At 60.3% G+C, this 16,529-nt stretch overlaps 1 protein-coding gene across 1 annotated transcript in view; it reads left to right on the forward strand.

Annotated features, from left to right (window-relative positions):
• BCORL1 (BCL6 corepressor like 1) overlaps positions 1-14,399 on the forward strand; it is a 126,626-nt gene extending 112,227 nt beyond the window's left edge. The window contains 8 exon segments of the mRNA XM_075323048.1: positions 3,163-3,223; positions 3,226-3,362; positions 6,178-6,344; positions 6,593-6,611; positions 6,613-6,739; positions 7,071-7,148; positions 8,565-8,724; positions 13,096-14,399. Of these exon segments, the coding sequence (XP_075179163.1) occupies positions 3,163-3,223; positions 3,226-3,362; positions 6,178-6,344; positions 6,593-6,611; positions 6,613-6,739; positions 7,071-7,148; positions 8,565-8,724; positions 13,096-13,366 (1,020 nt within the window). The 3' untranslated portion in view covers positions 13,367-14,399.
• Positions 14,400-16,529: the final 2,130 nt, after the last annotated feature.

A 16,529-nucleotide genomic window follows, 5' to 3' on the forward strand; every position in this document is an offset into this window, starting at 1 on the left:
AGATGGTGGGCTGCCCCTTGTATGCGGGTGTGTGGCCGTACAGATGGTGGATGCCCCTTGTATGCGGGGTGTGTGGCCGTACAGATGGTGGGCTGCCCCTTGTATGCGGGTGTGTGGCTGTAGAGATGGCGGGCTGCCCCTTATATGCGGGTGTTGTGGCTGTACAGATGGTGGATGCCCCTTATATGCGGGTGTGTGGCTGTACAGATGGTGGATGCCCCTTATATGCGGGTGTGTGGCTGTACAGATGGGTGGATGCCCCTTGTATGCGGGTGTGTGGCCGTACAGATGGTGGATGCCCCTTGTATGCGGGTGTGTGGCTGTACAGATGGTGGATGCCCCTTGTATGCGGGTGTGTGGCTGTACAGATGGTGGATGCCCCTTGTATGCGGGTGTGTGGCTGTACAGATGGCGGGCTGCTCCTTGTATGCGGGTGTGTGGCCGTACAGATGGTGGGCTGCCCCTTGTATGCGGGTGTGTGGCTGTACAGATGGTGGATGCCCCTTATATGCGGGTGTGTGGCTGTACAGATGGTGGGTTGCCCCTTGCATGCGGGTGTGTGGCCGTACAGATGGTGGGCTGCCCCTTGTATGCGGGTGTGTAGCTGTACAGATGGTGGGCTGCCCCTTGTATGTGGGTGTGTGGCTGTACAGATGGTGGGCTGTCCCTTGTATGCGGGTGTGTGGCTGTACAGATGGTGGGCTGCCCCTTGTATGCGGGTGTGTGGCTGTACAGATGGTGGGCTGCACCTTTTATGCGGGTGTGTGGCTGTACAGATGGTGGATGCCCCTTGTATGCGGGTGTGTGGCTGTAGAGATGGCGGGCTGCTCCTTGTATGCGGGTGTGTGGCTGTACAGATGGTGGGCTGCTCCTTGTATGCGGGTGTGTGGCTGTAGAGATGGCGGGCTGCCCCTTGTATGCGGGTGTGTGGCTGTACAGATGGTGGGCTGCCCCTTGTATGCGGGTGTGTGGGCTGTAGAGATGGTGGATGCCCCTTGTATGCGGGTGTGTGGCTGTACAGATGGTGGATGCCCCTTGTATGCGGGTGTGTGGCTGTACAGATGGTGGATGCCCCTTGTATGCGGGTGTGTGGCCGTACAGATGGTGGGCTGCCCCTTGTATGCGGGTGTGTGGCTGTAGAGATGGTGGATGCCCCTTGTATGCGGGTGTGTGGCTGTACAGATGGTGGGCTGCCCCTTGTATGCGGGTGTGTGGCTGTACAGATGGTGGGCTGCCCCTTATATGCGGGTGTGTGGCTGTACAGATGGTGGGCTGCCCCTTGTATGCAGATGTGTGGCTGTACAGGATGGCGGGCTGCCCCTTGTATGCAGGCATGTGGCTGTACAGAAATGGGGGGCACTATAGGTAGAGCGTGCTTATCATGGGTGGTCCAGGAGTTACTGGGCATGAGGAGTGGGGTCCGGCTCACGGGTCACGGGGGCACTATAGGTAGAGCGGGCTCATCATGGACGGTCCATGAGTACTGGGCAGGAGTGGGGTCCGGCTCACAGGTCACGGGGGCACTATAGGTAGAGCGGGCTCATCATGGACGGTCCATGACTACTGGGCAGGAGGAATGGGGTCCGGCTCACAGGTCACGGGGGCACTATAGGTAGAGCGCGCTCATCATGGACGGTCCATGACTACTGGGCAGGAGGAGTGGGGTCCGGCTCACAGGTCACAGGGGCACTATAGGTAGAGCGCGCTCATCATGGATGGTCCAGGAGCTACTGGGCAGTAGGAGTGGGGTCCGGCTCACAGGTCACAGGGGCACTATAGGTAGCGCGCGCTCATCATGGACGGTCCATGACTACTGGGCAGGAGGAGTGGGGTCCGGCTCACGGGTCACGGGGGCACTATAGGTAGAGCGCGCTCATCATGGACGGTCCATGACTACTGGGCAGGAGGAGTGGGTCCGGCTCACAGGTCACAGGGGCACTATAGGTAGCGCGCGCTCATCATGGACGGTCCATGACTACTGGGCAGGAGGAGTGGGGTCCGGCTCACAGGTCACGGTGGCACTATAGGTAGAACGCGCTCATCATGGATGGTCCCATGACTACTGGGCAGGAGGAGTGGGGTCCGGCTCAAAGGTCACAGGGGCACTATAGGTAGAGCGCGCTCATCATGGACGGTCCAGGAGCTACTTGGCAGGAGGAGTGGGGTCCGGCTCACAGGTCACGGGGGCACTGTAGGTAGAACGCGCTCATCATGATGGTCCAGGAGCTACTGGGCAGGAGGAGTGGGGTCCGGCTCACAGGTCACGGTGGCACTTTAGGTAGCGCGCGCTCATCATGGACGGGTCCATGACTACTGGGCAGGAGGAGTGGGGTCCGGCTCACAGGTCACAGGGGCACTATAGGTAGCGCGCGCTCATCATGGATGGTCCAGGAGCTACTGGGCAGGAGGAGTGGGGGTCCGGCTCACAGGTCACAGTGGCACTATAGGTAGAGCGCGCTCATCATGGATGGTCCAGGAGCTACTGGGCAGGAGGAGTGGGGTCCGGCTCACAGGTCACGGGTGGCACTATAGGTAGCGCGCGCTCATCATGGACGGGTCCATGACTACTGGGCAGGAGGAGTGGGGTCCGGCTCACAGGTCACAGGGGCACTATAGGTAGCGCGCGCTCATCATGGATGGTCCAGGAGCTACTGGGCAGGAGGAGTGGGGTCCGGCTCACAGGTCACAGTGGCACTATAGGTAGAGCGCGCTCATCATGGATGGTCCAGGAGCTACTGGGCAGGAGGAGTGGGGTCCGGCTCACAGGTCACGGTGGCACTATAGGTAGAACGCGCTCATCATAGATGGTCCATGACTACTGGGCAGGAGGAGTGGGGTCCGGCTCACAGGTCACAGTGGCACTATAGGTAGCGCGCGCTCATCATGGACGGTCCATGACTACTGGGCAGGAGGATGTGGAGACAGAGCAGAGTGTGAGGAAGAGGGAGCAGTGGAGCGTCAGGCTGATGCCGTGTGATGGACGGAGCCTGCAGACCATTCCCCCATTACAGATATCCCCCCCCCCCCGCAGCGCTCGCCCCGTGCATCTCCATGGAGTTTACGTCTGAATCTGCCCTTTATCTGTCATTTTCTGCAGTCACTGTGACATTTTCTTAGTTCTTCTCGTCGTCCATCTTGTAATTTGTCATATTTCTAATGTAGGGAAGGGGTTGGCGGAGCAGCCTGACTCCCAGTAAATCCCCCCGGAAGAGCTGTCATCCAGGAACCCATGCCGATCTCGTCGGACAAGCAGCCTTGGGTCATGTGACAGCCATAACATGCCCCCCGAAGCCCGAAGGCTTATTGTGAATAAGAACGCTGGCGAGACCCTGCTACAGCGAGCTGCACGGCTGGGTTACAAGGTGAGGGGACGAGCGGGGCAGGAGAGAGTCCATCAATGGACTACACAGGTGAATATCGCTCGTCTCTGGGCTGCGGAGAGAAATCGACACAATGGGGAACAGTAAAGATGGGCAGAGTGGAGCCAACAGAGCAACGCGCCCCCGATATTCTCAGACAGAACGCAATTTCCCAAACACCCTGCTCTCCACCATTCACAGTAACACCCTCTTTACTCTTCCCGTCCCGAGACGCTGTCCTCCCCTCCCGAGACGCTGTCCTCCCCTCCCGAGACGTTGTCCTCCCCTCCCGAGACGCTGTCCTCCCCTCCTGAGACGCTGTCCTCCCTCCCGAGACGCTGTCCTCCCTCCCGAGACGCTGTCCTTCCCTCCCGAGACGCTGTCCTTCCCTCCCGAGACGCTTGTCATCCCCCTCCCGAGACGCTGTCATCCCCTCCCGAGACGCTGTCATCCCCTCCCCGAGACGCTGTCATCCCCTCCCGAGACGCTGTCCTCCCCTCCCGAGACGCTGTCCTCCCCTCCCGAGACGCTGTTCTCCCCTCCCGAGACGCTGTCCTTCCCTCCGAGACGCTGTCCTTCCCTCCCGAGACGCTGTCCTTCCTTCTCCTCCCGAGACGCTGTCCCTTCCCTCCCGAGACGCTGTCCTCCCCTCCCGAGACGCTGTCCTCCCCTCCCGAGACGCTGTCCTCCCCTCCCGAGACGCTGTCCTCCCCTCCCGAGACGCTGGTCCTCCCCTCCCGAGACGCTGTCCTCCCCTCCCGAGACGCTGTCCTCCCCTCCCGAGACGCTGTCCTCCCTCCCGAGACGCTGTCCTCCCCTCCCGAGACGCTGTCCTCCCCTCCCGAGACGCTGTCCTCCCTCCCGAGACGCTGTCCTTCCCTCTCCGAGACGCTGTCCTCCCTCTCCGAGACGCTGTCCTTCCCTCTCCGAGACGCTGTCCTTCCCTCTCCGAGACGCTGTCCTTCCCTCTCCGAGACGCTGTCCTCCCTCCGAGACGCTGTCCTTCCCTCTCCGAGACGCTGTCCTTCCCTCTCCGAGACGCTGTCCTTCCCTCTCCGAGACGCTGTCCTTCCCTCCCGAGACGCTGTCCTTCCCTCCCGAGACGCTGTCCTTCCCTCCCGAGACGCTGTCCTCCCTCCCGAGACGCTGTCCTCCCCTCCCGAGACGCTGTCCTCCCACTCCGAGACGCTGTCCTCCCCTCCCGAGACGCTGTCCTTCCCTCTCCGAGACGCTGTCCTTCCCTCTCCGAGACGCTGTCCTTCCCTCTCCGAGACGCTGTCCTTCCCTCTCCGAGACGCTGTCCTTCCCTCTCCGAGACGCTGTCCTTCCCTCTCCGAGACGCTGTCCTTCCCTCTCCGAGACGCTGTCCTTCCCTCTCCGAGACGCTGTCCTTCCCTCTCCGAGACCGCTGTCCTTCCCTCTCCGAGACGCTGTCCTTCCCTCTCCGAGACGCTGTCCTTCCCTCCCGAGGCGCTGTCCTTCCCTCCCGAGGCGCTGTCCTTCCCTCCCGAGGCGCTGTCCTTCCCTCCCGAGACGCTGTCCTTCCCTCCCGAGGCGCTGTCCTTCCCTCCCGAGACGCTGTCCTTCCCTCTCCGAGACGCTGTCCTTCCCTCTCCGAGACGCTGTCCTTCCCTCTCCGAGACGCTGTCCTTCCCTCTCCGAGACGCTGTCCTTCCCTCCCGAGACGCTGTCCTTCCCTCCCGAGACGCTGTCCTTCCCTCCCGAGACGCTGTCCTTCCCTTCGAGGCGCTGTCCTTCCCTCCCGAGGCGCTGTCCTTCCCTCCCGAGACGCTGTCCTCCCCTCCCGAGACGCTGTCCTCCCCTCCCGAGACGCTGTCCTCCCCTCCCGAGACGCTGTCCTCCCCTCCCGAGACGCTGTCCTTCCCTCTCCGAGGCGCTGTCCTTCCCTCTCCGAGGCGCTGTCCTTCCCTCCTCCGAGACGCTCTGTCCTTCCCTCCCGAGGCGCTGTCCTTCCCTCCCGAGGCGCTGTCCTTCACTTCTCTCCGTTGTCCTCCCTCATCCTTTCCTCCCCTCTGCTGTCTTCTCCTCCCCCTCTGCTGTCTTCTCCTCCCCCTCTGCTGTCTTCTCCTCCCCCTCTGCTGCCGTCTCCTCCCCCTCTGCTGCCGTCTCCTCCCCCTCTGCTGCCGTCTCCTCCCCCTCTGCTGCCGTCTCCTCCCCCTTTGCCTCTTTCTCTGCTGGCCTTGCCTCTTTCTCTGCTGGCCTTGCCTCTTTTCTCCGCTGGCCTTGCCTCTTTTCTCCGCTGTCCTTGCCTCTTTTCTCCGCTGGCCTTGCCTCTTTTCTCCGCTGGCCTTGCCTCTTTTCTCCGCTGGCCTTGCCTCTTTTCTCCGCTGGCTTTGCCTCTTTCTCCGCTGGCCTAGCCTCTTTTCTCCGCTGTCCTTGCCTCTTTTCTCCGCTGGCCTTGCCTCTTTTCTCCGCTGGCCTTGCCTCTTTCTCTGCTGGCCTTGCCTCTTTCTCTGCTGGCCTTGCCTCTTTCTCTGCTGGCCTTGCCTCTTTTCTCCGCTGGCCTTGCCTCTTTTCTCCGCTGGCCTTGCCTCTTTTCTCCGCTGTCCTTGCCTCTTTTCTCCGCTGGCTTTGCCTCTTTTCTCCGCTGGCCTTGCCTCTTTTCTCCGCTGGCCTTGCCTCTTTTCTCCGCTGGCCTTGCCTCTTTTCTCCGCTGGCCTTGCCTCTTTTCTCCGCTGGCCTTGCCTCTTTTCTCCGCTGGCCTTGCCTCCCTCTCCGCTGTCCTTGCCTCCCTCTCCCTCCCCCTCCCCCCGTTGTCTCTTGTTACTGACCGTCCTGTGTGATGATTCTTCCCCAGGATGTGGTACTGTACTGTCTTCAGCGCGATCAGGGTGACATCAACCACAGGGACAATGCGGGATACACTGCCCTGCACGAAGCTTGTGCACGCGGCTGGACGTCCATCCTCCGGATCCTGCTGGAGAATGGAGCAAATGTGAACTGCAGCGCGCAGGACGGGACCAGGTGAGTGGGGCGGAGCCGCCGTGGCTGTGCATTGAAGTATGGTTCAGTCTCCCTGGAAATGCTGCAGTTTGGCCGTCTGTCCTCCTCCCTGCAGAAAGGCTGTGGCATGGCCGATGCGGAGAGATCGAGGCCGATGCCGAGAGGTCCAGCCTAATTATCCAGAAATAATGACTGAACCTTCATGCAGCGATTTAGTGATGTCTTTGGCTGATCTCGGCCCTCACATCATGTGTTCTTCTTTGGGACAGGCCCATTCATGACGCCGTGGGTCAATGACAACCTGGAAACCGTGTGGCTCCTGCTGTCCTACGGAGCAGATCCCACCCTGGCCACATATTCCGGGCAGACACCTGTGAGACTGGCCAGCAGCGAGGCCATGAGGACCTTTCTGAGTGGTAAGGCTGCACTTATGTCCATGCACCAGGCTGGGCAGGAGTACTACAATACTCAGCATGCCTTCTTTGTGTAACAAAATGAATCTTCAGTTTCTCACAATTTTCCAGATTTCTGCTTTCCATAAAGGGAAACCTTGTTTGTGCCCGGAGGCTGAACGTGGCTGTATCTGGCCCATTGCAGCAAGGGCTCTGAGAGATTTCAGTTGCTGATGTGAATAGAGGGTTATCTGGGTGGGATGCAGTTGTAGCAAAACCTCTGCTGTGACAAGTATTGGGTCCGGATACAACTGCTCATGATGCACATATTACATCCCTGGTGTTTCTCTTGTAGATTACCTCTCTGATCTGCGAGGCCGTTGTGATGGGGACCCGCGGGCGTCCTGGGACTTCTTCAGCAGCTCAGTGTTAGGTGAGTGACCTCCTCCTCGTACACGTGGCCTCCTGCCCTCCTCCTTGTACACGTGGCCTCCTGCCCTCCTCCTCGTACACGTGACCTCCTGCCCTCCTCCTCGTACACGTGGCCTCCTGCCCTCCTCCTCGTGCACGTGGCCTCCTGCCCTCCTCCTCGCGCACGTGGCCTCCTGCCCTCCTCCTCGCGCACGCGGTCCCCTGCCCTCCTCCTCGCGCACGCGGTCCCCTGCCCTCCTCCTTGTACACGTGGCCTCCTGCCCTCCTCCTTGTACACGTGGCCTCCTGCCCTCCTCCTCGTACACGTGGCCTCCTGCCCTCCTCCTCCTCGTACACGTGGCCTCCTGCCCTCCTCCTCCTCGTACACGTGGCCTCCTGCCCTCCTCCTCCTCGTACACGTGGCCTCCTGCCCTCCTCCTTGTACACGTGGCCTCCTGCCCTCCTCCTCGCACACGCGGTCTCCTGCCCTCCTCCTCGCACACGCGGTCTCCTGCCCTCCTCCTCGCACACGCGGTCTCCTGCCCTCCTCCTCGCACACGCGGTCTCCTGTCCTCCTCCTCGCACACGCGGTCTCCTGCCCTCCTCCTCGCACACGCGGTCTCCTGCCCTCCTCCTCGCACACGCGGTCTCCTGCCCTCCTCCTCGCACACGCGGTCTCCTGCCCTCCTCCTCGCACACGCGGTCTCCTGCCCTCCTCGCACACGCGGCCTCCTGCCCTCCTCCTCGCACACGCGGTCTCCTGCCCTCCTCCTCGCACACGCGGCCTCCTGCCCTCCTCCTCGCACACGCGGCCTCCTGCCCTCCTCCTCGCACACGCGGTCTCCTGCCCTCCTCCTCGCACACGCGGTCTCCTGCCCTCCTCCTCGCACACGCGGTCTCCTGCCCTCCTCCTCGCACACGCGGCCTCCTGCCCTCCTCCTCGCACACGCGGCCTCCTGCCCTCCTCCTCGCACACGCGGCCTCCTGCCCTCCTCCTCGCACACGCGGCCTCCTGCCCTCCTCCTCGCACACGCGGTCTCCTGCCCTCCTCCTCGCACACGCGGTCTCCTGCCCTCCTCCTCGCACACGCGGTCTCCTGCCCTCCTCCTCGCACACGCGGTCTCCTGCCCTCCTCCTCGCACACGCGGTCTCCTGCCCTCCTCCTCGCACACGCGGTCTCCTGCCCTCCTCCTCGCACACGCGGTTTCCTGCCCTCCTCCTCGCACACGCGGTCTCCTGCCCTCCTCCTCGCACACGCGGTCTCCTGCCCTCCTCCTCGCACACGTGGCCTGTGTCCCTTCACTGTCGGACTCTCACCTCTCCATGGTGATATTCACTTGTCCTCCCCTCCAGCAGTGACACTACATGTCCCAGCATGCCCTGCTGCCCGTGGCTGCCGCATCTCTGCTCCTCACTGCTCTCACTGCTTCTCTCTTAGATCCTCAGGATGAGATTGGCCATGATGTCCTGCTGGACGCGTCGGACGCCTGCGCGGAGGAGCCGGAGGGGGAGAAGCCGCAGGACGATGACTTCTTGTTTGAGTTTTCAGACTCGCCGCTCATTTCCTGCTACAACCTGCACGTGTCGCTGAACAGCGGGTAAGTGTCCGCTCAGGAGGGCTCGGCGGCAGGTCCACTGTGCAATGCCTCGGGGGAGGGTGGGACCCACGGGACATCTGCACAATCCGCCTGCTGCCGGGGCACGGATAGTGAAAAAGGAGCTGGCAACAAAAAAGCAGATATATGGAGGGTCCCTGCCGACTGCTGCAGCCCACCCCAGACCGACCGCTCTGAGCTCACCCCCGTGCAGGGCGCCGCAGCTTTCAGGCCTCATCAGCATTGACATGATGGGAGTTGTAATCTTACAAATTGCCGAAAGATTCCTGCAGACTTGTGAAAAACACTGACCTCTTGTGGCCATTTGTAGAATCTACCTTTCTTGTTCTATATTGTTTATACAATCTCAAAAAATAGTTGAGCCAGGGTCCGACGACTCCACGGGTGCAGGCTCTCTGGGTCCGACGACTCCACGGGTGCAGGCTCTCGGGGGTCTGACTACTCCACGGGTGCAGGCTCTCTGGGTCTGACTACTCCACGGGTGCAGGCTCTCGGGGGTCTGACTACTCCACGGGTGCAGGCTCTCGGGGGTCTGACGACTCCACGGGTGCAGGCTCTCTGGGTCTGACTACTCCACGGGTGCAGGCTCTCGGGGGTCTGACTACTCCACGGGTGCAGGCTCTCTGGGTCTGACTACTCCACGGGTGCAGGCTCTCGGGGGTCTGACTACTCCACGGGTGCAGGCTGTTGGGAGTCTGACGACTCCACGGGTGCAGGCTCTCGGGGGTCTGACTACTCCACGGGTGCAGGCTCTCGGGGGTCTGACGACTCCACGGGTGCAGGCTCTCGGGGGTCTGACGACTCCACGGGTGCAGGCTCTCGGGGGTCTGACGACTCCACGGGTGCAGGCTCTCGGGGGTCTGACGACTCCACGGGTGCAGGCTCTCGGGGGTCTGACTACTCCACGGGTGCAGGCTCTCGGGGGTCTGACTACTCCACGGGTGCAGACTCTCGGGGGTCTGACTACTCCACTGGTGCAGGCTCTCGGGGGTCTGACTACTCCACGGGTGCAGGCTCTCGGGGGTCTGACTACTCCACGGGTGCAGGCTCTCTGGGTCTGACTACTCCACGGGTGCAGGCTCTCGGGGGTCTGACTACTCCACGGGTGCAGGCTCTCGTGGTCTGGCGATTCCATGGGTGCAGGCTCTCGGGGGTCTGACTACTCCACGGGTGCATGCTCTTGGGGTCTGACTATTCCACGGGTGCAGGCTCTCGGGGTCTGACAACTCCACGGGTGCAGGCTCTCGGGGGTCTGACTACTCCACGGGTGCAGGCTCTCAGGGTCTGGCGATTCCATGGGTGCAGGCTCTCGTGGTCTGGCGATTCCATGGGTGCAGGCTCTCGGGGGTCTGACTACTCCACGGGTGCAGGCTCTCGGGGGTCTGACGACTCCACGGGTGCAGGCTCTCTGGGTCTGACTACTCCACGGGTGCAGGCTCTCGGGGGTCTGACTACTCCACGGGTGCAGGCTCTCGGGGGTCTGACTACTCCACGGGTGCAGGCTCTCTGGGTCTGACTACTCCACGGGTGCAGGCTCTCGGGGGTCTGACTACTCCACGGGTGCAGGCTCTCGGGGGTCTGACTACTCCACGGGTGCAGGCTCTCTGGGTCTGACTACTCCACGGGCGCAGGCTCTCGGGGGTCTGACTACTCCACGGGTGCAGGCTCTCTGGGTCTGACGACTCCACGGGTGCAGGCTCTACTCCACGGGTGCAGGCTCTCTGGGTCTGACTACTCCACGGGTGCAGGCTCTCGGGGGTCTGACTACTCTACGGGTGCAGGCTCTCGTGGTCTGGCGACTCCATGGGTGCAGGCTCTCTGGGTCTGACTACTCCACGGGTGCAGGCTCTCTGGGTCTGACTACTCCACGGGTGCAGGCTCTTGGGGGTCTGACTACTCTACGGGTGCAGGCTCTCGTGGTCTGGCGACTCCATGGGTGCAGGCTCTCTGGGTCTGACTACTCCACGAGTGCAGGCTCTCGTGGTCTGGCGATTCCATGGGTGCAGGCTCTCGGGGGTCTGACTACTCCACGGGTGCAGGCTCTCGGGGGTCTGACTACTCCACGGGTGCAGGCTCTCGGGGTCTGGCGATTCCATGGGTGCAGGCTCTCGGGGGTCTGACTACTCCACGGGTGCAGGCTCTCGGGGGTCTGACTACTCCACGGGTGCAGGCTCTCGGGGGTCTGACTACTCCACGGGTGCAGGCTCTCTGGGTCTGACTACTCTACGGGTGCAGGCTCTCAGGGGTCTGACTACTCCACGGGTGCAGGCTCTCTGGGTCTGACTACTCCACGGGTGCAGGCTCTCGGGGTCTGGCGATTCCATGGGTGCAGGCTCTCGGGGGTCTGACTACACGGGTGCAGGCTCTCGGGGTCTGACGACTCCACGGGTGCAGGCTCTCGGGGTCTGACAACTCCACGGGTGCAGGCTCTCGGGGGTCTGACTACTCCACGGGTGCAGGCTCTCGGGGTCTGACGACTCCACGGGTGCAGGCTCTCGGGGTCTGACAACTCCACGGGTGCAGGCTCTCTGGGTCTGACGACTCCACGGGTGCAGGCTCTCTGGGTCTGACTACTCCACGGGTGCAGGCTCTCTGGGTCTGACTACTCCACGGGTGCAGGCTCTCGGGGGTCTGACTACTCCACGGGTGCAGGCTCTCGGGGGTCTGACTACTCCACGGGTGCAGGCTCTCTGGGTCTGACTACTCCACGGGTGCAGGCTCTCGGGGGTCTGACTACTCCACGGGTGCAGGCTCTCGGGGGTCTGACTACTCCACGGGTGCAGGCTCTCGGGGGTCTGACTACTCCACGGGTGCAGGCTCTCTGGGTCTGACTACTCCACGGGTGCAGGCTCTCGGGGGTCTGACTACTCCACGGGTGCAGGCTCTCTGGGTCTGACGACTCCACGGGTGCAGGCTCTCTGGGTCTGACTACTCCACGGGTGCAGGCTCTCTGGGTCTGACTACTCCACGGGTGCAGGCTCTCGGGGGTCTGACTACTCCACGGGTGCAGGCTCTTGGGGGTCTGACTACTCTACGGGTGCAGGCTCTCGTGGTCTGGCGACTCCATGGGTGCAAGCTCTCTGGGTCTGACTACTCCACGGGTGCAGGCTCTCGGGGGTCTGACTACTCCACGGGTGCAGGCTCTCTGGGTCTGACTACTCCACGGGTGCAGGCTCTCGGGGGTCTGACTACTCCACGGGTGCAGGCTCTCTGGGTCTGACGACTCCACGGGTGCAGGCTCTCTGGGTCTGACTACTCCACGGGTGCAGGCTCTCTGGGTCTGACTACTCCACGGGTGCAGGCTCTCGGGGGTCTGACTACTCCACGGGTGCAGGCTCTTGGGGGTCTGACTACTCTACGGGTGCAGGCTCTCGTGGTCTGGCGACTCCATGGGTGCAAGCTCTCTGGGTCTGACTACTCCACGGGTGCAGGCTCTCGGGGTCTGACAACTCCACGGGTGCAGGCTCTCGGGGGTCTGACTACTCTACGGGTGCAGGCTCTCGTGGTCTGGCGACTCCATGGGTGCAGGCCATGTCTGGGTAACGCTGTCGCCATCGTGTCCGGGTAACGTGTCATGTCAGGCTTTTACGTTCTTCTCACTTCGCTTTCTTTAGGTAACAGCTAAATGAAGTTCCACCAGTGAAGTGAATCCCTGGACAGATGACATTATGGGGCCCCTGGGTCGGCCATGAGCCTCTGCCAATCACACTGTTGCGTTGCTGCTTTTTCCTGCTGGATTCGGCGTTATCCTGACAGTGTGCGCACTGCAGAATCCCATTTCCAACCCAGAAAACCCCTGGAGTGGCTTGTGTGTGGCGCAGCCAGGAGTGGCATCCCTCTGCTGTTAGGGCCTGCTGTGCGGAGCTGTGTACGGACGGCGTTGCCCCCATACACGGTAGATGGGTTTGCTGCTGCCATCTCCGCATAGAGCGGAGCGCTGTCCTGTGTGAGAGCCGCTGTCTGCAGCCCGATGTCAGACAGATCCTCCTCTCCCCGGCAGTTACTGGTCCGGACCCCCGTACAGACGGACAGTGGGCTTTGCGTGTCCATTAGGCTCTATGTGGGGGGTGCTCTGATAATAATGGGACCTGTTCGCTCTTCTGGTGCTGGGATTTTCAAGCTTTGTAAATAATCCTCTTTCTCGGCAGCACATCGCGTGTATGAGCAGCATGTGCTGCACAATATTGATGTGTGTGGCCGTTACCGGCATCCTGCTGTGTAATCCGCCATCCTTAGTGTATAGCGCTGCTATCCGCACAGGAGATGTGTGCCCGGTCTCGTGCAGCTGGCGGTGCAGCCCTGCGCTCCTATCCTCAGCCGGTTCCTCCTCATTCTTTTCTCTTTTCTTCCCAGACCCAGTAACTGGTTCCTTGTGTCCGATGTGCTGAAGAGGATGAAGTTATCCTCCCGGATATTCCAAGCTCGATATCCCAACTTTGAAATTGTCAGCATGCAAAAGAAGGAGTTCACGCGGCAAGTGTTCACCAGCCAGATCCTCACGCCCGCCGAGGGCACGGACTACTGGGCCCAGGACTGCGGAGAAATGGTGGAGCTGGTGAAGTTCGAGGCTGAACTGGTGCGGCTCCTGGGCTCCGCGGTGGAATTCCAGAGCGTTGACAGCTGACAGACGGGCACAAGTCGCGTGCGAGACCCTCCAGCTGCATCACAGGCAATAACCGCGAGAGAGGAAGGCCGGCGGCTCCCGCAGCATCCGCACCGGTGAACGCAGCTGCCGGCCGGGCCCCTTGTTTGCCGTCTATCTGCCGTGGCTCATCTATGCTTCTCCAGTGGGGATGAGATTGTACGCACAGGGTGGGGGATGGACGACAGGGAACACCTTCATCATCACCTCCCTCCATCCACCATGTTTGTCTGGTCACCACTCTTAGGTTCGGACATCTGTGAGTAAGGCGCTGTTTATCCACAATGGATGAGCACAGGGTAGACAATCATGGCTCCGCTCTCCCAAGAGATGACTTATAGCCAAGGAAAAATGGCCACCTTTTTTTTTTTTTCTTTTTCCCGTAATCAGTCCATATATGAAATATAAACTTTAAAACTGGTGATGACAAGGAGGGTGATTGGAGCAGGGCGTGCGAGCCACCGAACCTGCAGGAACGTGGCCTTCTACTGGCTGCAAGCATTGTGCGCGCCTACTGATAACACGTAACATGGGCGACCATGCACTGACGGAGAGCACCGCCCCGGGCACCACCGCCCCGGGCACCACCGCCCCGGGCACCACCGCCCCGGGCACCACCGCCAGGCGTGGCAAAACCATAGACAGCATGGCTAGAGACCAGGGAGGAGGAAATAGGTGATTGTCCTCAGGGCTCCTCTTCCCGCTTCATCCAATGCTTCGTACTTTTTATAGTAAATGCTAATTTTAAAAGAAAAAATGCAATTTGGAGTGAAAGATAAAAAAAGAAGAAAAAAATCTACAAAAACACTTGTGTGACTGTTCGCTTCCTGGAAAGGAAAAGTAAAAATAAAATGACACAAGCCCCTCGTGTGTTGGGGGTCTCGGCCGCGTGTCGCGCCATGAAACACGCGCCACTTTACCTTGTTTTGAACTGAGATTTTTCTTTTTATTGTAAATGGTACAGTTTTATTGTACGGGTGCTAAAAAAACAAAAATACAAGGAAAAAAATACCCATATCAAGGTCTGGACAATCCGTCATTCACCGCGTAAAGAAAACCAGGCGGGAAAAGAGGCCCGATTCCTGACAGCTGTGCCGCAATGTGACAGATCCGGGGGTCCGATTCCTGACAGCTGTGCGGCAATGTGACAGATCCGGGGGTCCGATTCCTGACATCTGTGCGGCAATGTGACAGATCCGGGGGTCCGATTCCTGACAGCTGTGCGGCAATGTGACCGATCCGGGGGTCCGATTCCTGACAGCTGTGCGGCAATGTGACCGATCCGGGGGTCCGATTCCTGACAGCTGTGCGCCAATGTGACAGATCCAGGGGTCCGATTCCTGACAGCTGTGCGGCAATGTGACAGATCCGGGGGTCCGATTCCTGACAGCTGTGCGGCAATGTGACAGATCCAGGGGTCCGATAGAGGGGCCCGATTCCTGACAGCTGTGCGGCAATGTGACCGATCCGGGGGTCCGATTCCTGACAGCTATGCGCCAATGTGACAGATCCGGGGGTCCGATTCCTGACAGCTGTGCGGCAATGTGACAGATCCGGGGATCCGATTCCTGACAGCTGTGCGGCAATGTGACAGATCCAGGGGTCCGATTCCTGACAGCTGTGCTGCAATGTGACAGATCTGGGGGTCCGATTCCTGACAGCTGTGCGGCAATGTGACAGATCCGGGGGTCCGATTCCTGACAGCTGTGCGGCAATGTGACAGATCCGGGGGTCCGATTCCTGACAGCTGTGCGGCAATGTGACAGATCCGGGGGTCCGATTCCTGACAGCTGTGCTGCAATGTGACAGATCCGGGGGTCCGATTCCTGACAGCTGTGCGGCAATGTGACAGATCCGGGGGTCCGATTCCTGACAGCTGTGCGGCAATGTGACAGATCCGGGGGTCCGATTCCTGACAGCTGTGCGGCAATGTGACAGATCCGGGGGTCCGATAGAGGGGTCCGATTCCTGACAGCTGTGCGGCAATGTGACAGATCCGGGGGTCCGATTCCTGACAGCTGTGTGGCAATGTGACAGATCCGGGGGTCCGATAGAGGGGTCCGATTCCTGACAGCCGTGCTGCACTGTGACGGATCTGGGCGTCCGATAGAGGGGTCTGTGAGGGATATTGTGAGTAATATGACATTCATACATGTCGGTCCACTGCCACTTTTCATATTTACACACATCGTGTCCTGCAGCAGAAAGAAGTCACCCAGATCTGGAGACCAAATGACGGATGACAAAAAGCCAATTAAAGCTGAGAAAGAAGCTCTACCCAGAGCGAGCCCCTGCTGACAAAGTATTTCAGCCAGGGAGTGTGCGGGCAACTGCAAGACTCAAGACAGCTTCAATGGCATTCTGCAGTAAGTCTGGCTCCGGGAACTTACAATATAGGGGAGTGCGTGGCAGGCATAATTCCAGCTTCCTGATGATGAGACGCACGTCATATATTTTCCCTAAACTGTGGCGATGTGCGTATCAGCCCATAAATAATAACTTGTCATAGGAAGACCGTAGCCACCTTGTGTTTCCTACCTATGGATAGATAAAATCCTGATGGGAAATATGATGGTCATATCTTCTGCCTTGGTCACGCAGAGGTGTAGATATGGGGAAACTGCCAATTTATAACTTTCTGGAAGCTGAAGGCACAGCCTAATTTTCATCCCACTCATAGGGCATAAAGGGGGCGGTATATAGGAGGTACGTAAGTTCATAAAAATCAGAGCGGACATGTCACAAACCACCGGGGGGGTCACTCAGAAATCCCCCGCGCTGGCTACCAGTACGTCACAATCGGGGGGTAACAAGTGGGGGTCACCCCTCCTTTATACCTCCCGACCGACAGACAGAGCACGTGACGCGCTCTCTAGCGCCCCTCTTATAGTCAGGCCAATTATGGAATTGCCCGACCATAAGCAAGGAGGCCGCTATACTACTTATGCCGATTATTGAAGGGTCCCCCGGTGAGAGTAAGGTATATATTCCCCCCGACCTCCGCGGGCGGAATATATAAAATCTCCCCGAATCTCACTGGCCTCCCCACAATAATCCTTGGCACAATTCGCTGCCACCAACCGATTTACGGTAACTATTAGCCGAACACACAGACGTGGGATTCAAGATCGAGATAACAGAACAG

This window comes from Anomaloglossus baeobatrachus, chromosome 9, assembly GCF_048569485.1.
Source record: "Anomaloglossus baeobatrachus isolate aAnoBae1 chromosome 9, aAnoBae1.hap1, whole genome shotgun sequence".
NCBI classification, from domain to species: Eukaryota; Metazoa; Chordata; class Amphibia; order Anura; family Aromobatidae; genus Anomaloglossus; species Anomaloglossus baeobatrachus.